The sequence below is a fragment of the Cibotium barometz genome, chromosome 61 (genome assembly GCF_041138505.1).
Source record: "Cibotium barometz isolate CiBa-2024 chromosome 61, ASM4113850v1, whole genome shotgun sequence".
NCBI classification, from domain to species: Eukaryota; Viridiplantae; Streptophyta; class Polypodiopsida; order Cyatheales; family Cibotiaceae; genus Cibotium; species Cibotium barometz.
The window spans coordinates 32,943,921-32,965,617 of record NC_141106.1 but is presented as its reverse complement, the minus strand read 5'-3'; the positions used below and the strand labels follow the sequence as shown (position 1 = coordinate 32,965,617).

Below are 21,697 nucleotides of genomic sequence, written 5' to 3'. Positions count from 1 at the left end.
TAAAGGGTCATCATTGAAGGCCAATTTCTTTAAATGATGAATGTCGCTTCAATGAATCAATGAGGAATTGAGAATCACCACCTCGTTCTGTGATGATTAAGTCTACGTTCCTCTAGATCCTTCCCTCTCTTCTCTCCCATTATTAACATCTCTTAGCATCCCCACTAACACAAATCACATGTAACATTGCTTATGATTGCCAAAAACAAAGTGAGCAAAAAGCCAAAAAAAAACATGCTCACACAAATATGCAATCATTCGCAAAAAACCCCACTCCCCACCCCGTCTCAGGAATTCCCAATAAACCACTAACCTCTTCATTCACTAACTAACTAACAAAGACCATTGAATGACACTCATCAAAGCCATCAACAAAGCTTGTCCATTCTCCCCAAACACACAAAGGTCTTCAACGCGATCGCCCATTAGGAAGGGGAGGATGTTAACCCAATTCTAGGGTTAACAAGAGCTACCGCCGTTATCTTACATCAAGGAGTCACGATAGATATACCAAAGGGTCATACATTCAAGATATGAAGCAATAGTATCCAAAGCTACAACTTGGACGGGCGCCCGTAATGGTGTGACAAAGTATTTATGGGGCGATTCTCACTTCAAGAGCCTGTGGTAGCAAGTTAGGATGAAGTGATGATATATTATGAGAGTAGTCATTGTAATAGCAAGCCTAAAGTGCCCGGCAGACCATACTTTAAGTGAGTGTGAACACTTATGACCATGTATATAAGTGAATATCTCTCATAATACAACATACTCTCCCACTCCATAACCCATGGTGGTCGGAAACTTAAATATTACATCCCCATCATAAAATCTTGGAAGCTTATTCACATGTAACACCATGGTATACATCTCACCAACTTTGTCAAAGTGTTCTCCTTCCTCGTATTCAACAAGAACTCCACAGTGCTTTTGAATTTCAAAGGAGAAAGTACTTCTTAGTTAGGAAATTAAGTGCATAGAGGCACTGCACCCTGATACATATGTCTTCTTTACACACTCATCTCACCTGTTTCATTGTGGGGGAAAATAAGCTTGGCCTCCATAAGTTAAATGGTGTGAAGATGTGTGTGTATGTGTGTGCATGAGAGAGAGAGAGAGAGAGAGAGAGAGACCTCTCTCTCTCTCTCTCACACACACACACACACACACACCTCACCTCTCTCTCTCTCTATCTCTCACACCCACAATATCCCTCTAATTCTCTCTCTCTCTCTCTCTCTCTCTCTCTCTCTCTCTCTCACACACACACACAGAGACACCACTCTCTCCCTCTCCCTCTCTCTCTCTCTCTCTCTCTCTCTCTCTCACACACACACACACACCACTCTCTCCCTCTCCCTCTCTCTCTCTCTCTCTCTCTCTCTCTCTCCCAATCTCTCAAACGTGTACACACACACACACACACACACACCCCTCACTCTCTCACGCTCTCTCTCTCTCTCTCTCTCTCTCACACACACACACACCTCTCACCTCTCTCTCGCTCTCTCTAATACACACACACGCACACCTCACCTCTCTCTCTCTCTCTCTCTCTCTCTCACACACACACACACACACACACACACCCTCACGTCTCCCTCTCTAACAATCTCTCAAACACACACACACACACCTCACTCTCTCTCTCAGCTCTCTCTCTCTCTCTCTCTCTCTTCTCTCACACACATCCCTCTCTCTCTCTCTCTCTCTCTCTCTCAAACATACATACACACACACACACACACCCCTCCCCTCTCTCTCTCTCTCTCACACACACACACACACACACCCCTCTCTCTCTCTCTCTCTACACACACACACGCATGCGTGCCTCACCTCACTCTCTTTCCCTCTATCTCTCTCTCTCTCTCTCTCTCACACACACACACACACACACATCTCTCTCTCTCTCTCTCACACACACACACCCCTCACCTCTCACACTCTCTCCCTCTCTCTTAAACACACACACACACCCCACCTCTCAATCTCTCTCTCAAACACCCACATACACACACACCCCTCTCTCCCTCTCTCAAACACATACACACACCTTACCTCTCTCTCTCTCTCTCTCTCTCTCTCTCTCTCTCTCTTACACACACACACCCTCTCTCTCATCCTCTCTTTCTCAAACACACACACACACACACACACACCTCACCTCTCTCTCTCTCTCTCTCTCTCTCTCTCTCACACACACACACACACACACCTCACCTCTCTCTCTCTCTCTCTCTCTCTCTCTCTCTCTCTCTCTCTCTCTCTCTCTCTCTCTCACACACACACACACACACACACAACTTGATGATATGGCTATATTTGTATGCCACATCATATTGTCAACACCGCTGGGACAATATGGCGTGGTTGCACACATGGTAACAACTACCACATGTGCAACCACATCATATCGCCAGGTGTTGGTAATATGACATGGCATACAAATATGGCCACATCATATTGTTGAGCATTGGTAATATGGCGTGGCATACAAATGTGGCCACATCATCAAGGTATGTGTGTGTGTGAATAGAGAGAGAGAGAGAGAGAGAGAGAGGTGAGGGGTGTGTGTGTGTGTGTTTAAGAGATTGATAGAGAGAGAGGGGGGTGGTTGCCATGTGTGCAACCACATCATATTGCAGGGCCCTGGTAATATGACATGGCATACAAATATGGCCACATCTTCAAGGTGTGTGTGTGTATGTATGTGTGTGTGTGTGTGTGTGTGTGTGTGTGTGTGTGTGTGTGTGTGTGTGTGTGTGTGTGTGTGTTTGAGATATTGATAGATAGAGAAAAAGGCCCCATCTAATGATATAAGTTTCCTCCTCATAACTTCTTCATGATATCCCCAGCCTTAAATTTATAGTGTTTTCTTCATGATTGTTGCTTGCACAGTTTTCTCATGAAGTACGGATGGGGGGTGTATCAATCATGTCCTCTATGCAGTAGACATCATTTTTTGTGAAATATAAGGCTACATATGGATTTTCCATGCTAAAAAACCCAAGGGCTGTGGAATTAGATTGATTTGATGTGAGGTCTTAAATTTTGAGAAAACCCCCAAATTTGCACTTCTTTGCTAATATATTGCACGTCGCTCTAGAGCATTGAGGGCATGCCTGTGTGCATCTTGGAGCTTGAGAGGTACACCAAGTTGAAGCAAGGTAGATGGCTGGGTGTGGAGAGAGCAATCAAGACTACGTTGGCTGCTCCTGGTAGTTGTGACTTATGATGATAAATGTAATTGACACTAATCATAATTACATAATATAATGAAATGAGATCAATATAAGCACAAGGTATGAGGATCTATGCATGAATATACCATGTTGGAATTGTGGGGGCTTGAAGCAAGTGATTAAACACATGGTTGAAGCATAATTATAAGCTAAATAAGGATTAAGACTAATCACATGATGATTAAATAAATGACAAGCAGAAGGATAGCATGTTGATGGTAAATTAGAGTGATTGAGAGTTAATCCACTCTAAGATTATCTTTTTGAGCACCATCAAAATGCGCACCACTACCTAGATTTGAGTACAAGGCTAGTCCTCCACCCACTTGTTTCCCATGAGTTGCAATGTCTAATGAGTTGCAATTTCTAATGAGTAGAGCCAATTAGACAATATTACCATGTGATAATATTAGCTTTAGACCTTAGAGCCAATTAGACCATATTACCATGTGATAATATTAGCTTTAGACCTTAGAAACATTTTCCCTTAGCCCCTATTACCATGTGATAATATTAGCTTTAGACCTTAGAAACATTTTCCCTTAGCCCCAATATGGATATTTTGGTGTATTATTTCAATCGATATAAAAAATATTTTCACTTTCCTTTAACTTTAGCATATCCTGCTAGTAATGCAATCCACGAGACTTATTCTTAAACTAGAAGCTCATTGTTATGCTTTATAAGGGAGCCAAGTATTCATATCAACCAAGGTGTTGCCAACAACAAATTTAGTGTTTTAACATATATTTTTTCACCCTTTTCTATGTTGCCTATTCAAAACAATACACCAAAATATTACATGTGACATTGGGGAGGATAAGGGCGTATGGTCCAAGGGTCTTTTAGCCTTAGTAGATATTCATAGAGTATGGTTAATAGCATCCTTAGAGGAATATTCTAGATGCCTATTAGTAGTGGAGGAGGATCTCATTTACACTCAAATCTAGGGTTTTGGGTGCTCTCTTCAAGAACTTATTAGGGTTTTGCTTAAGGGTTAATCATGCCCTAATCTCTTATACTCCATCCTATATAAGAGGCTCATATCTAATGAAAAGGAGCATCTCACTCACTTTATATAATCATCTTGTTATCATTATATTGCTCTTTTCCTTAATTTTATGTGATTAACTTAATCTCTTTTTGCTTAGCTTTATATTGCCTTCATCATGAGCTTCATCATCATTGTTTGATCCACCATGATTTCCAACATTTCCCCACAAGCTTTCAAGCTCCAAATAAACACACTAGAATTCATGTAGACATTCAGGTAGACACCCTTAGATTGCATAAATTTAAGACACTTGAGTGCTTATCCTATAATTAGCATGCTCAAACTAGAAGCTTGAGACACTTCTTAGATGACAAGCAAGGCACATTTGGCATGCATATTAACCAAGGTACTGTCAACAACAACAATATCTTTTTCCAACAAGCCCTACCTTTCAATCTCAATGCATATTTCTTGGCTCTTGTCTATGGCTCTTGTGTTAGTGCACTCCATAAGGCTATGTTTCAAAGTGGAAGCTTAAGTGCTACTATGGCAAGCAAGCAACATTCGGCATACATGATAGGGTACCACTAACAAAAGGGGCTCTCCCAAGAAATCCCTTTTGTTTTAATCTTAGGATGTATTTCTTGGCCCTTGTCTGTGGCTCGTATTATGCAACCACAAGCTTTCAAGCTACAAACAAATGTGACGGCACTTGGGGATGTTGAAGCATCCACACATTAATCTTTAGAAGCCCATCTCTTCACCATTGCTCAGCCCTATGTTTGTGGATTGTAACCGCATCCCTTCTTTGTGGCAGCCTGATGGCACAAAAAACGCAGCAAAAAGGTATTTTTTAAAAGCAAAAATGCAAGGCCTACCTTATAGCCCTTTGACCCCAATCATATGCATCATATAGGGCACCTATTAGACTATGTTTTGGGCTATTTTGTGGAGGTTTTCCCAAGCAAAAACATTGCTTAAAATCAGACTTTTTAGAGTAGTTTTTTCAGCCTACAAAATAGTCTACAATAGCATGTGTTTTTTCCTTGAAGCCTACATTAAGTCTACATGATTCGGGCAAGGTTTCTTTGTTGTTTTTGGAAGCAATTAAGGTGTACATGCTGAGCAAAGTTTTCTCCGAATTGATCATTGCCAAACCATTCCAAACAACCCACACAAGTCTCAAATTGAAGCTCTACAACAACATCAATAAGTTGTAAGCATCATTTTTCATTGAATCTTGCACCACATGAACCATGGATGTGAAGCGGTTAGCATGAAGCATGCATGGAGGAAGTGGATGGAATCATGGATGAGCCCATATTCAACCATGAAGCATGAAGGAAGCCCATCACCATGGAGGAGTCACCAGAAGACAAGTGGATGTACCACATGTCATGAAGGTGGAAGTTCTCATCTCCAAGTCAAGGTATATTTTGTGGGTTTTCATGCATGGAATTTGGTTCCAAGGAATCTCTCCATTGATGCAAGAGGAGAATGTGAAGCTTCATTCATTCGAGAAAAGGGTCACATCAAGAGGAGATCCACATTTGTACTATTTATCATTGTTTTTGAAATTGGTTTTCCATTATATTCTATATATGCAAAGCTCTATCCGTTTGTAAAGGAGTCAGACACTGTTCTTGTTCAAATACATTGACAAGTGGTAAGACCCTTCTATTTACATGCATCATGTGAATTAAAGTAGGTTTGAAGCAAGAAGAGCAATGGAGTGTATATATATATATATATATATACATATATATACATATGTATATATATATATATGTACATATATACATATATATATGTATATATATATATATATACATATATACATGTCATCAAGCATGTCTACTTTGAAGAAGTGGATGACTCAAGACAAAGATGGTGACATCGAGCTTGTGGAGTTTTCTTTCAAAGATGAAGGAAGGACACATGCATAGAAGCATGCAAGTAGAAGACAAGCCACGGGAAGACATGTGTGTTTGGAACATGTGTCAAAGCAATGGCATGTCATTGGGAAGTGTTATCTCTAGAACCCATCTATCTATGTTTGTAACAAGCCTATGGTTATAAAGGCTTTGTGTTTTTGAGAAGTATGTGTACATGTTGGAGTATTCATATGTAGAAGTGTGGATACATGTTGAAGTATTCACATATTTTGTAATGTGTGAGTGCAAAGCTCCCAATGTGCCATTGTGGCTTTGAGGGGGGTGTTGACGTATTCACACATTATGGATGATGGGAGGAAGGTAGCATGTGAACTAGCCCTTATGTTGGACATGGCAAGTGGAAAGTGGCCCTTAGTTGTGGGACACTCATGTGCCTATATAAGGCATGGAGCCCTTACTTTTCATAGTGTGGATGATGGTTGTAAGAGTGTGGGTGGCTATTGAAAGCCTGAAATAGAAGCATAGAAGCCTTCTATCATCTCTTGTGTCTTAGCTCCTCCATCTTGTTCATCTTGAGGTATTGCTTTCTTGTTCATGCTATGGTTATCTCTTGATGCTTATGCTTCACACCTCTCTCCTATGTATGTATTATATTGTGCTTCATTTTCCCCCACTTTCTTAATAGGGGAGACACCATTACATGTGTTCAAAACACTTAAGTGCTTACATGTGTTCAAAACACTTGAGTGCTTCTTTTGCATGCCTATGTTCACTCAAGTTCTTCCTCTACATGCCTATTTTCAGCATATCCTACAATTAGTGAAGTCTAAGAGATAACCTTTAGAATAGGAATCTTCCTCTACTCAAGTTCTTCCTCTACATGCCTATTTTCAGCATATCCTACAATTAGTGAAGTCTAAGAGATAACCTTTAGGATAGGAATCTTGTTAATAGTGCCATAGCATGCGATCTGTTGAAATGAGTGATGCTAGAGTGCCAAGTCACCTAGTCAAAGTTATCCCACATAAGCTATCAAAGCTTTGTTGTACCTCCCTCATATAAGATGAGTCATTTTCAATCAATGGAATCAAGTAAGCTCTCAAACCTCTTTATGAGTACAAGTCTTAATCTTGTAACCTAATTATGGTTGAGTTTAAAGCTTAATTAGTTTAGTTCATTCATCATGATTGTTCTTAGCTATCACCCACCCTAGCTTATTAGTATAGAATTAAGTCTTTCTTATCATCACCATCTCCATGGGAGCTTGGATCCAACAAGCTTTAACATAGTATCAGAGCCTAGTTCTTGCTCCCTATAGCTTAGCATTCATCTCTTTCAACTCACATTGCATTAATCTCAGTCTATTAGCCATTTACACTCACTTAAGCCCAACCTTATCTTCTACCCAAGAGAGAGGCTGAGATTGCGAAGCCTCATTCTCCACACTCTCTTGACCATTGTCCAAGATCTTTTAGCCACTTAATCCCCATCTCAACGCGTTTAATCTCACTAGGTGGTTTCAGCTAAAATCGTCTCCAAGTCACATATTTTGCTTTGTAGCGCCCACTGGTCTTTTTGCTTATTCCACCTCATCACTTGCGATCAACCAAATCCCTCTTAGCTATGGGTTATAAATGCTATAAGCTACTCATAAACCAAGTTTGAGCCCATTTCATCTACTGGTGGCAGCGGTGGGATCGAAAAACCAGTCAAGCATAAACATGGATTTGCATTGATTTCTGTGAGAAATTGAGCTGATCGTGGATCCCATCCAAAGCTGCTCATCAAGGGCAAGAAGGCCAAGCAAAAAGCCCCATCAAAACACCATTGATTTGCTCAATTGTATCCTCCAATTTTTAGCTATGTTAATTCTTATGATTAACACTTGATCACTATCATTAGCAAAAAATGAGCTCAATCAAAGCCAAAATTAGAAAATTAGAGTGTTCTTTCATTATGGGAAACCCTCTCTTGCATCAAAATCCATCTCATCCACCTGCATTGCTCAATTTATGTGGTTTTTTTCACCGTATCTAGTTCAAATTTAGCACATAATTTGTATCTTAACGACTTGTAAAAGGGATAGACACTGCTTGGGCACTAAAATCAAGGCTCAAGGTAAGACCCCCTTCTCATTATGGAGCATGTAGAAGTCTTCTCAAGATTTAATGATGATGGGTTTTACACATGGCAAAGCAAGACCATGTACTTGCTTATGTTGTAAAGGGCTTTGGCACCTAACTGAGGATGAACAAGTGGAGGTTGAGCCACTTCAAAATAACAAAGAATTGGGACTTATTGTTCAAAATCTTGGTGATGATATGATTAGTCACATTGTTGGCATCAAGGACGCCAAGTTGGCATGGCATGAGCTTAACAAGATTTTTGGCACTAACTTAAAGAGCTTAAAGATGAACCTTCTCATGCAGTTTTACAAGCTCGATAAGAAGGACATAGAGACCATGGGACACATATCAGCAAGTTTAAAGGTATCAAATTGCACTTTAGTGCATTAAAGAAAGTTATTGAAGAAGATAAATCTATTCTATGTTATTAAAGAGTGTTGACAAAGAACCATATGAATCACTTGTTGTTGCTACACTTACAAATCTGCCTAACACGAAAATTCAAGATATAGAATCATCTTTTCTTAAACATGAATCAAAATTCAAGGATAAATAATCATTCAAATCACATTTAAGTGAGAAAGCATTCTACACAAAGGGTGGGAGATTTCAAAGGACAAATCAATCAACATCTCAACTTCCAAGATGTTATCACTATGGAAAACTTGGTCATACCAAGAATGAATGTCACAATAAAGATAAACCAAAGCTTGTTTGTGACTACTGTGGAAAAATTGGTCACCTAGAAGAATATTGCTATCACAAAAAGAAGCAAGCAAACTACATCGAGGTCAAAGATGCTCCAACAGAAGACACACTCTTCTAGAGAGAGAACCATCGTATTTTTCACCTCTCTTGTCCTACATAAAGTGTGATGTAATCAGCCTTTGACGCCATATGATGCACTCTTCTAGAGAAAGAACCATCGTATTTTTCACCCATCTTGTCTCTACATAAAGTGCGATGTAATCAGCCTTTGAGACCATATGATGCACTCTTCTAGAGAAAGAACCATCGTATTTTTCACCCCTCTTGTCTTTACATAAAGTGCGATGTAATCAGCCTCTGAGGTCAAAGATGCTCCAACAGAAGGCATACTCTTCTAGAGAAAGAACCATCGTATTTTTCACCTCTCTTGTCCTACATAAAGTGTGATGTAATCAGCCTCTGAGGCCTTATGATGTGTTGCTTCTTTATCACCACACTCTAGTCTTAGCATTATATTCCAAATGTAACAAGATTCACCTAGATATCCTTCCATTAGGACGAGGCTTGTTGACCAAATACAAAAGTGTTTAGTGATCCACATAAATACTAAAATGGCTAGCACAATAAGCTAATGCCAAATTTCTTAATTGTATAGACCATTGCCAACCCCTCCCTCTCCAAGGTGGAATGATTGTGCTACACACTGTTTATTTACCTTGATGAGATATAGATTGGATAATCTAAGTTGTACTCATCACATGGTTGAGTAAGAATGCATATGATTGCATGCTGTGAAACATTTATATGCATAAAATTAAATGTCCATTTATATACTCTAGTTTGTGCTCACCTAGCTGAGTAAGAATGCATATAACTCCATGCTTCGCAACATTTATATACATGAAATTCAATCTCCAGGTTTGCTAGCCACCATAAGATAGGAACTTTTATCAAGGCTTTCTTGAGTTTTTCAAAGAATTCATCACACTCCTAAGTCCACGCAAACTAAACTAGCAATCTATATAGTGGTTTGGCAATCACTACACATTCCAAGATGAAACACTGATAATATTGTACATGGCCCACGAAGTTATGGAATCTCTTGAGCTCCCAAATCTTGGTACTAGAAAATTCATGCCTATTTGACTAAACTAATAATATATATATTGGTTTGGCAATCACTACACATTTCAAGATGAAACATTGATAATATTCTACATGGCCCACAAAGTTATGGAATCTCTTGAAGCTCCCAGAGCTTGGTACTATAAGATTCATGCCTATTTGACTAAATAGGGATTTCAAAACAGTCCTACAAAAAGCACGTTATATGTGAAAAAGGATAAGCAAGATTTGCTTGCTGTCATTCTCTATGTAGATGCCATGCTACTGATGTGACAGGCACCAATGAGGATTTCATTATAGCTTTCAAGGCTAACCTTGCCTCATGTTAGATCTTGGATTTTTACACTACTACTTGGGTATGTAGTTTATATAAAACTAATCTCTACACCAATAGAGCTTGGTGTAAAGCTTAGTCTACAGGATGCTGGTGAACCATTCAACATAACCACTTATATGATCAAGTTGTTGGATGCCTAATCTATTTGTGCAACTCACGGCCAGACATCTAGTATGGTGTGTCACAACTTTTAAAGTTTATGCATTGCTGCCCAGGTACCATGCATTTAAACGTATCTTCATGCAAGGCACTCAAGATCTTGGATATTTCTATGCCAAGGGGGGTGATTTATAAATGCAACCCTTCCATGATTTTGATTGGGCAAGCAATTACGATACACAATAGACCACATCTGGAAACTTGCTTCTTTCTTGGTAATTGATGGCAATTTATGCATATCTTGGCTTAACAAGAAGCAAACAACTATGGCAACATCATCCCATGAAGCTGAATATATAGAGCAACATTCATTACTGTGATAGTTGAATGAGAAGATTGATGAAGGATCTTTGTGTCACTTCAAACACACGTAGTCTCATCTGATAGTCAGAGTGCAACAGCGGCAATTGTAAAGAATCCTGTCTTTCATGCCAGGGCCAAACACATTATTAAAGTGCATTATCACTATGTCAGAGAGAGAGTCCATGTGTAGGAGAGATCAATATGATTTATTGCAATACACATGATAAAATGCGACAAATCTTTTCACTAAAAAAGTTTGAGACCTTCCACTGTAAAGCTTTAGGTCTCTTCCCTTTAAGAGACTGCTTTGCAATCGCTGTGAACCTCACATTTATACTATAGGTGGGTTTGTTAGATATATGGTAGTAGTGTCCTGTGAGGCCATGAAATTATCCCATGGGCACTTTTGTCCCAGGGTTTTTGCCCATGGCCATCTAGGTGTGAACAGACACCTTTGGGTTAGCTAGAATATAAGCAACCTCATCCACAGTTTAGGGTTGCTGCTCATTTTGTACTTTCTTCTTTGTACTTGTAGCGAGCTTCATCTCTTGCTGCTCATTTTGTACTTTCTTCTTTGTACTTGTAGCAAGCTTCATCTCTCTCCTTTGAGCTTATCAATCTCTCTCACACTCTACACCATTGTGTTCTTGTCTTGAGCATTGTGTGTGAGTCCAATTCAATTCTATGAGCTAAAAAGGATGGTCATCATAACCAGCATTATATGACTAGCATTGTCATCATTAAAGCCATGAATATCGTCAAAGCAAAAACTTGAAGATCTTTCTCTCAAAATGAGAGGGGCAAAAGGGAAACAACATATTGTTAGACCATGAAAAGACACTGTGATGGACCCTCAAAACTCAACGGAAGATGAAAAAAGAGGAGAATCACTTACTACACAGAAAGAAGCCATGGTGCTACACACAAACAAGCAAAAAATGATGAGTGATTAAGCATCATGAAAGTTATGATGGTCAAGGAAGGTAAAGAAATAACTCTAGTGAAGAGGGGCTATTTGGCAAGGGGGAAGATTGAGAGTGCATTAAGCTTTGGCAAGTGATGCTTCGAGTAGGGATAATCAAAGATGTGATGCATCATCACAGAGGAAAGAGATGGGAAGAAAGCAAAAGGGAGATAAAGCTTGCTAGATTCTTATTTATAGTCACCTATGATGTTTTATTATTGTAGGTGTATGCAATAGTGCAAAAGTTTAGCCTAACATGATAATATGACTCTGAGCCACAACATTAACTTTGCTATTTCAAAGATTTACGAAGGCTGTGAGATAAGCTAGTTTAAACCAAGCACACTATAAGTATGTTGTTTCGTGTTATGTGGCATTGGAAAAGAACCCATTGCTCCACTTTCAACATTGAAAGTGTGTCTCTAAATGGGGTAAGGGCAAGTTCTCCTATGTTTGTAATTTTGAGGAAAGACTTGTGCCACCTCTTTGCAATACACTGTGTATGGTTTTTTTTTCACACATATGAAAGAGAGTACTTAAATTTTGTATGTTGATAATACTTCATGTCAGTTAACACTTTTCTTAACAAGCATTTTCTTTTTGTGCAAGCGTATGCTGGGACTGTTCTCAGTCATCATTGGTGCAACTGAAGCATACAACCGTCGCTACTAAACACTACCTTAGGAGCAAATTCTTTTAAAACAGATGTAAATTTGATACAATGCGCTTAATCAAAGTTATCAAAACATTAAAATAGGGAGCGTAATGTAGTGTGCATAGTCTACATTGCATTACACAATAGTGTTAGGTATCTTTTGAAATTAATGCATTCACTTGCGTTGTAGGATTCAATGGTTCACTCGTCACATTCTAGCATTCACATCGAATGTCATATATGCCTAGAATTTTAGAACTTTCAAGGTTCACATAATTAGAGCCACCAATTGATGTATGTGACTCTATTTGTTTGTGACCGCCTCTAAACCCTTGAACTGTGATGGTAAACATTTTCATATAAGAAAATCCTTGTTCACAAAGCCTTGCCATTGCTGAATGCTGAATTCATAGGCTTGAAACAATTTGTTTCAATGTCGCACTTGAGCTATAAATGCACATGGCCAAAGGGATTGGATACCCATAGAGTCACACTTTGGTGCCCATACATCTTGGCTACCCATGCATTCTAGATTCATCCATGTCTTGTATGACAACGTGAGCTCGAACTCAGTCCTTAATATTTTTTTCTTGTAGCCAACATTGGAGGGCAAGACGTAGTGTGAAGCAAATACTGGAGGGCAAGATGTGTGAAGCCAAGATGTTCAACTTTCCAGAAGTATATCTTTTTTTTTTGGAGTTACCCTAATGGTTTTTTTTTAAAAATGCGAGATTTTTATTTGTACCAAGCAATTACCCTAATGGTTACTAGTAGTGCATGGAAACGAGCCTTTATTTTATTGTGCTCAAGCAATGCATGTAAAGGAAGCAATGGCTATGGCATTGGGAACTTGGTGGTCATGCCCTTTGCTTGGGAGTGGGTTTGGGAGAATTCATGGCAGCTCTTGTCGTGGCATGCACGATGGAACCAGCGAAGGCATTTGCAAGGGAACCCTTTCTAGCGAGTCTTCGAATACCACATTGGATCATCCCAAAACAGGCAATCAAAAAGATGGTTTCTTAGATTGTTTGCCCAGAAAACAGTGTGCGAGGAGGGCTACTCTCGCATGGACTGTCGCGACCCTCATCGCTTCTGCTGGCGCCCAACACCGGGAAATGCCACTTGCTCTTCAAAATCTCATCGGGCTTGGAGTAGCCCATGCCTCACTAGTGCAAATGCCTCCACCAACCCTCAACAACAGGTCAGAGACTCTTACCCTCTTGGGGTATACTGCTAATCTACTATTTTCAATATGTAAAAAAGACCCCCCTACTGTTTAATTAGACTAGGGTTAATTACAATAGCTCTAATCATTCTAGGGTTAATTGTAGTCTATTGATTTTAGGGTATAATCAGACTCTAACCATTCTAGTGTTAATGTATCGATTAACCATGCTCTAATTAATCATGATGTAATAATTATAGGGTTTATCATAATCCAATCATTCTAGGGTCAATCATAACCTACTGATTCTAGGGTTTGATAATTTGAACCTTCATCGGCAAGTATACTACCTTCTAAATCAATCAACCCTCTAATTTTGCAATCTAGGGTAGTCATAAATAAGGTCTAAGGGTTAATGTGCCGCCTTTTACAAGAGGCTTAAGTCTAGGGTGCAGGCTTAAGACTTTATTCTTAATTAGATTTTACTGCCTCCAGGTATTATCTTGTTCGATCGGGCGAGTCGGAATTCGAAAGAATTGGCATTATAAACACAAATCCTGTTGCCAAGACTAACATAGAAAGCGGATTGTCGGAGGACGGCAAGAAACAGACCTTGAAAGCTGCACTTCAATTGAAGGAGATGGGAGCATGTGAAGGGAGTTGCTGGATATGGCCGTCCATAACACAGAGAGCATACCAGGCAGCTGAAATCATCGCTTATTTCAATAACATCAACCGCAGGTTAGAGTCAACATGCATTTCTATGTGGGCTTCGTAGGGCTCTGATTGGTTGACCCTGAAACGTACACATGAGGAATTAGGGATTGTGATCTGTATCCATAAGAAGCATCTCTAAATCGACTTTGACCTGCAAAACTTGAAGATGTATTAATTCGATGGACCTTCTTTGTAGCATGCAACCGGTATGATCGTGTAACTTGCAGCAAGGCCGCCTTTATATCTTTATGTTGGAGTGAGTTTAAGCAATCCACTTTAATCTTTGAACAAGGAGATAGAGCTGTAGAGAGAGAAGATGGAGAGTTGACACTAGATTGGGTCCCAACTACCCACTTAAGGGCCCCCTCCCGCAAGCAAGAGTATTCGCTTTTATTACTTTGAAGAATTTCTTTACAATGCACACTTTACCAAGAAACTAACTTGATGACGGTTGACGCTGGAATGCCAACGCAAGGACGAGATATAACAAATGTTGGTGGCTGAACGATCAAGCAGTCTGTAGACAACTTAGGAGCCACTTCGAGAGCCAATGTGCACACCCAAATCTGATGAGGGGATGTGGGACTGATGGCTGAATGCTGAAGATAACTTCTATGGCTGCTTGGACTGTAGCACACTGCTTTGCCGAAGATGTGTATGCACAAGTCAAAAGACTCAAGCACACATGATAGCTGCTGTGTTTCACTGCTGAATGATGAAAGAAGGAGATGATTTATGGTAGGGACTGAGCATTAGCCTAACCTCATCAGTTTTGTTAGTCTAGTTATGTGTTTTTTGGGACATCATACCGTGTTTTGATTCTCAAGTTAGCTTCATGGGAACATCCTTTCTGTATTTTTATTGATGGAGCAATCATAACGTGGATCTGGAGCTGCCAACAAATGTAGTGGATTGTAATTGCTTTGGTTCCTTCCATAGTTACCAGGGTTTTTTGAAATGCATTTCATAAACGTTTCTTTCAAATCCCATACGTTTCAAAAACGTTTCATACAAGGGGGGTACAAGCCCCAAAACATTTGTAATATGCAAAAAATATGTTGCCCTGCCTACAAAACAATATTAAACATGGATCATTTACACATTAAAACATGTTTACAAGTTAAAACTAAAGATTCAGGGTGACCAAGTTACATTGGGCACCCAACCGACCAATTGACATAAATAAACTGGCAACATCAAGAATCAAGATCTAGATTCCGTCCAGTGAGCACTTAAAGTGATCACAAAAAGTCTGAATCTTGAGCTGATACAAAAAAAGAAAACTGAAGCCTGAAATACATAAAAGTAAAGCGTGCTGATAGATGAATGACAAACTAGAGGAGCGTGTTAGTGTCAAAGACTAGAGTCCTCAATCTGGAGTCTGGGAACTCAATCCTCAACATCCTCGGTGTCCTCATCAATAGCCTCCTCGGTTGACTCAGCATCACTCTCAGAAGAGGACGATGTTGCCTGAGTTGCCGCACTCGTCTCGATTGTTGCACTGGTACTAGCACCTGCTAATAATGCTTGTGTGGCACGAGCAGGTGCCATCAACTTCTCATACAACATGGCATATATGCCGTGCTCAGACATCTTTCACCTTCTCAATGTCGTTTTATCGACATTGACCTGGCGAGGCTCTATCGGATGGCCCGACTACTCAATTAGGTGGAGATTGCAATTGCTCCAAAATGAGAAGTAGACAACGTGTTCCTCTTCTTTGCATGGAAGAGGGCCCAAGTGCTCCAGTTCCTCTCACAAGGATCCGAATTGCAATCCTATGAGAGGACCCGAATGGTGAGGCATTTCTGCCATTAAAGGATAGAAACTTTGTAAGTATAATCATCATTGATCAATGTATTATGTACATGTTATAACTTAAAAGTTGAAATAACAGTCTTGACTTTTAGAGTTGCACTCACCAAGTGAGGGGTACTGATCTCATACTTCTCCCACCACCCAATACTGTGTCCAACTCCCCTCCTCTCTCTCTCTTTTGTGCGTTATCTTCGTCACACTATGGCGAACTTCGACGAAGAGGGAGAACAAAGTGTGTGAAAATGACATTTTATCCAGCCCTAAAAAGGGAAATTTCTGGATTTCTTTGGCTTTATTTCATGTTTTTTGGGTCTTGCTGCTGGCCGCAGCCCCTGGCCTGGCCAATCAATCAGCAGCCCCACATACTATGTATAGCATTCGCCTTATCATTCCACATCTTGTACCCCTTCATAGATCATATTTGGTACCACACCTGCTGGTTGTTGCTACTATCGGAGCCTGCACTACATCTGCATCATCATCATCGCCTGTCAGCTCCAGCATACCAGCGTTTACCTCAGCTTATGGGACAGCAGCCCTCTCTGCTACATAAGAGCACACCAGCGTTTTACTTCTGCTCATGGGACAATAGCCCTCTTTGCTACATAGAGCATACCAGCGTGTCATCTGCTCACGGGACAGCAGCCCTCTCTGCTACACAGTGCACACCAGCGTTTTACATCTGCTCACGGGACAGCAGCCCTTTCTGCTACATACAACACCTCAGCGTTTTTATCTTTAGTTCATGGGACATTAGCCCTCTCTGCTACACAACACAACATCTCAACGTTTTTATCATCAGCACATATTTTGGGACAACAGCCCACTCTCTGCTACAGTTTATCATCGTTTTTCTTCTACAATTTACCTTGGGACAACAACCCTGTCACGTAGGCTGTAATGCCTGTGTTGACCGACGGCAGACCGGATGGCCATGTCCGGGGTTCAGTGGGAGAGTGTCACCATTTGGCCACCCAAATGGTTCACTCTTGCTTTCACACTATGTACATATTGGATTGGTGTCCATGGCTTATGGAATATGCCTATGCAGGTGATTGACACGTGTCATGCTGTATAGTTGGATATGATATTCCGCTGGGACTTGATGTTATCATGCCCGGAATATCTGGAGGACTTGGCTTTCCGCTGGGACTTGTGCCTTTGTGTACATGCCCGGAAACGCCTGGAGGACTTGGCTTTCCGCTGGGACTTGTGCCTTTGTGTACATGCCCGGAAACGCCTGGAGGATTGGCTTTCCACTGGGTCTGGTATTGCGTATACTTGCCTGGAAACGCCTGGTCTTATATGGTTTCATGAACGGGAATTGCTCATGCCAATGCTGCATTGCATAGCATCTTTATGTGCTTGCCTGCAAATGAAATTGCATGCTGTTTTCATGCCTGCATGACCTATGTGTAGTTCCGGGCTAGGGGACGCCCGCCCGTGAACCGTGCGTGTGAAACTGTCTGCTGACATGGTTGTGTGGCATGTATGTGAACAGGTGGTAAGTATTACCCAATCTAGGCTCAAATAGCCCTTAGGACTTAGCCAATATTTATAAGTGAGTGCGTTCCCATTTCATTAAAGTTTGGGCGCCCAAAAGTCACTTATTCCAAGTTCACACTCACTGAAGTCCCGAGGCGGACAAGACTCAATGTCCAGGACCTGATCGTCCCCTTTTACTCATAAATGGGCATCTCCCCATGTCCCTTCACCTGATTGGACCCCAATTCACTTACTTATTAAGAGAAATTCGTGTTTTCTCTTCATGAGGATTTTTGGAGGTTGAAAACTCTGTTTTTCCACCATTTCTCTCCATTTCTAAGCTCTCCATAGCCATACCCAACTTGCTAGGGTGTTTTCCAAGCCTCCAAGAGTGTTTCCAAGTGCTAATCACTCTCCTACTCACTCCCAATGACTGAAATTCAGCAAAACAGCTCTCATTTTTGCTGTAACTTCTGGTCTTTTTGCTGAAAACCCTAATTTCAGCCTTCCTTTCTCAAGTTGAACCATAGGGGAAGCTTTCCCAAGGTTCCCTTCATCCTCTTGAAGACTTTTGTCGCGAAGGATTGCGGCAAATCGAAGATATCAACACTTCTAAAGCTTCCAACGCGAAGGCTTCCGCTTGCAACAACTTCTATGAAGACTGGTAAGCTAATTGGACAATGTGTTGTCATTACTTACTCAGTAGAAGGGCAGGACTCCTTGTTTAGCCGCCCTGTGTAGTATTTCTCTTGTCCTATGTGCTCTTGAAGATGTTGCTACCTTGCTTGGTAGAACATAGAGCCAATGGTAGAGAATATGGGCACTGAAGTCGGGCCGGGCATCAAGGCAGCTCCTTGGTGATCTACATCGACATACCATTGTTTTCTAAATACTGAATTTCATATGCATTGGCATGGAGGATTTGGCAATGGATGCCCGTGAAGCTATGTATTGAATTTCTCCAATAGTAATACAATTTACTCAAGGGAGGGGTCGGCCGTTCCGGCTCATTGTGTGCCTCTTGTCAATTCAGCAATTTACTTCTTGTATTTGAGCAAGTGTCCCTCAAATCTTAGTGTATTTAAGTGTATTGATTAGCATTGTGTTCAACCAAGTTACATTGGTATCAGAGCATACGGTTCTCACTTCTATCGTGAGAGACGATCACCGTGAACACTAGCTATCTCTACACTTAGAACATTATGGACAGCCATACAATGAATGTTGGAGATGCTAATACAAGAGGCAGGGACAATGAAATGCATGCCTCCAATGCTTTACAGGATGAGCAAACTCATGTGGTACACAATAGGGAACATGAATATGTGGGACAGCCGTCTCGTGGCAAAGAGAAGATGCAAGAAGAAGAGTCGATAGTCTTGAGGGCTGAACTTACTCGTATGCAGGCTCTTCTCCAAGCACAACAAGAAGAATTGAATCTCTATCGCCGCGAGGATCCATTGGTACATGACAGTTTGAAGACCAAGAAAGCTGAATCTTATATGGATCATGCAATGGCAATGATTGCTCAAGAGTTGCACATGCAACCGAGGGATGCAGCACGTGCATACTTGGCTCGTACCGAGGATGCCTATGCAGAAAAGGCAACCATCCCACATGTCTTGGAATCCCCACAAGTGCCCGAACAAGAAGTTATGTCTAAGAGGATGAATCTCCATGCTATGGGAGAGGAACAATCAGTGACTTCACGCCATGCAGGAATATCTCATGTAGCCCGTGAAGGATACAATGTTTATGGCAGTGGTCAAAATGTATGTCAAATGCCATTGCCGGCTGAAAATGTACATGCACAACACATGCAACATGGGCTGCAATTTTCTGTTGGTGCAGGTATTCCGCGTATCTCTCATGCCACTCATGCCTTCGAGTGTGCTCGTGAGGGAGAAGTTATGGCTGAAAATGTATCAATGCATGTTGAGGGGCCAGCCATGCCTCATGCATACAGGGCACATGTATCTATGCCTTATGCATTACCTTTTGGTCCAAAAATGATGCCAATTACAGGGACTGTCCCAATGGACAAACATGGGGGAAAACATGTTGAGATGCACACACATGCATCAAAGTCTCGTGACTTCAAAGCCGGAGACAAATCTGTGAAGTTTGACACATATCATGGGGAATACGATGCATCAAAGGCACTTGCTTTTATTGCCCAGTTTGATATTGCTTTCAGTGATGAGGATTTCACTCAGAAATCCATGATCCGGCATGTAAGCATGTTCATGAAAGGCACTGCTGCCCATTGGTGGCTCACGGAGAAGCTCTCACCGAATCCTGTTAGATCATGGGAAGAGTTCAAGGAGAGGTTCTATGCTCAATTCTTGTCTCCCAATGCATTGAATGAGATAACAATGAAGTGGGATTGGGTAAAGCAAAATGAGGGGGAATCGGTAAATGCATATGTACAAAAGTTTTGGAAAGTGCTTTTGGAGGTGTCTCCATTTATGCATGTCACCGAGGCGGAAAGGAAGAGAAGGTTTCAATCGGGATTGCAACCCGTGTACAAAGCGGGATTACAAATGTATCCTGGTCATACCTTACACCAATTAATCGCAGCCGCCACCGCCATCGAGCAATTGGAACTCAAATTGAGTCGATCCAATAAGGCTAAACCCTCATTTCAAGGCAAAGAGAGGGCTGTCCAAAACCTGCAAAATGATGGACAGCCACCTAAAAGGGACCAAAACCAAGCCAAATCAGGTCCAAAAGCTGAAAATAAGTTTGCTAACAAGCGTCCTTATAAGCCGGCAAACTTTGGTCTTAGTGCTGAGAAGAAGGAGCAATATATGCGTGAAGGCAAATGCTTTACTTGTGGCAGCACTGAGCACATGGCAAGAGCATGCCCAAATAAGAAGAACAAAGCTGAAAATGCTAATGTACCGAAGCCTAATGTGCATATGGTTCCGGATGTGCAGGGCAACACTGCACATGATAGCAAAGATAGGGCTGTATGTAAAGCTTGGGGACAGCTCAAAGATCAACCTGCTTTGTTCATGTTTGATGATTGTGCATCGGAGAATTTCATATCCACTCAGATGGCAGCTGCTTTGGGTATTGAAGTGGAGGACATGGGTCCTCAAATTGAAGCAGGGGCTGCCTTTGTTGGTAGAGAAGTGCAGGTCATGCCTATTTTTGGCAAGTTGCGCATACACATTCAAGGCTATGTGGATCATGAGGATTTTCTTGTGGCATCTTTGAATGGCTGTGATGTATTGCTTGGAAAGCCTTGGCATACACGTATTGATCCGTGCAAGGCTTACAAGACTAACAGGATCACCTTCATACATAAAGGCCGAGAATATGTAATTGATGCTGGTGAAGAGGGTGATACCATTCCCCTTGTATCTCATGTACAAATTAAGAAAGTAATGAAAAAGAGTGTTTTTGCGTACTTGATTTTTGTACGAGATCATGTTGAGAAAAATAATGTACATGTAAACACTCTTAGTAATGATAGGCTGAAATTTTTGCAAGAGCACAATGATTGTTTTGCTGATGAGTTACCAAATGAGTTACCACCTGTACGACCGGAAGATCATCGCATTGATCTTGTGCCGGGTAGCTCACCACCTAATAGGCCAGCCTATCGTGTAAGTGCATCCCAAAAAGAGGAGATCATGAAGCAAGTGAATGAACTTCTTGAGAAGGGTTTGGTTCAGCCAAGCTCTTCTCCATATTGTTCACCCGTCCTCTTGGTTCAAAAGAAGGATGGATCCTTTCGTATGTGTGTGGATTATAGAGCTTTGAATAAGCTTACCATCAAGAATCGGTTTCCGATTCCACGCATAGACGACATCCTTGACAAGTTGGATGGATCGGCATGCTTTAGCCGAATTGATCTCAAGAGTGGATATCATCAAGTGCGTGTAGTGCCTCAGGATATACACAAAACTGCTTTCAGGACAGCATTTGGGCTTTATGAGTATCTTGTTATGTCTTTTGGTCTTACAAATGCCCCGGCTACATTCAATAGAATG

General features: G+C 41.1%; 1 protein-coding gene across 2 annotated transcripts in view; it reads left to right on the top strand.

The window, feature by feature from the left end:
* The first annotated feature begins 13,291 nt into the window (after positions 1-13,291).
* Positions 13,292-21,697, top strand: part of LOC147604802 (Phosphoglycerate mutase family protein) — a 73,501-nt gene continuing 65,095 nt past the window's right edge. Inside the window, exons 1-2 of one of the 2 annotated variants that reach the window (XM_086794676.1) lie at positions 13,292-13,712; positions 14,172-14,417. In XM_086794676.1, the coding sequence (XP_086650802.1) occupies positions 13,324-13,712; positions 14,172-14,417 (635 nt within the window). In that variant the 5' untranslated portion in view covers positions 13,292-13,323. The remainder of the gene's footprint in view (positions 13,713-14,171; positions 14,418-21,697) is intronic. The other variant, XM_086794677.1, reaches the window with a different exon arrangement.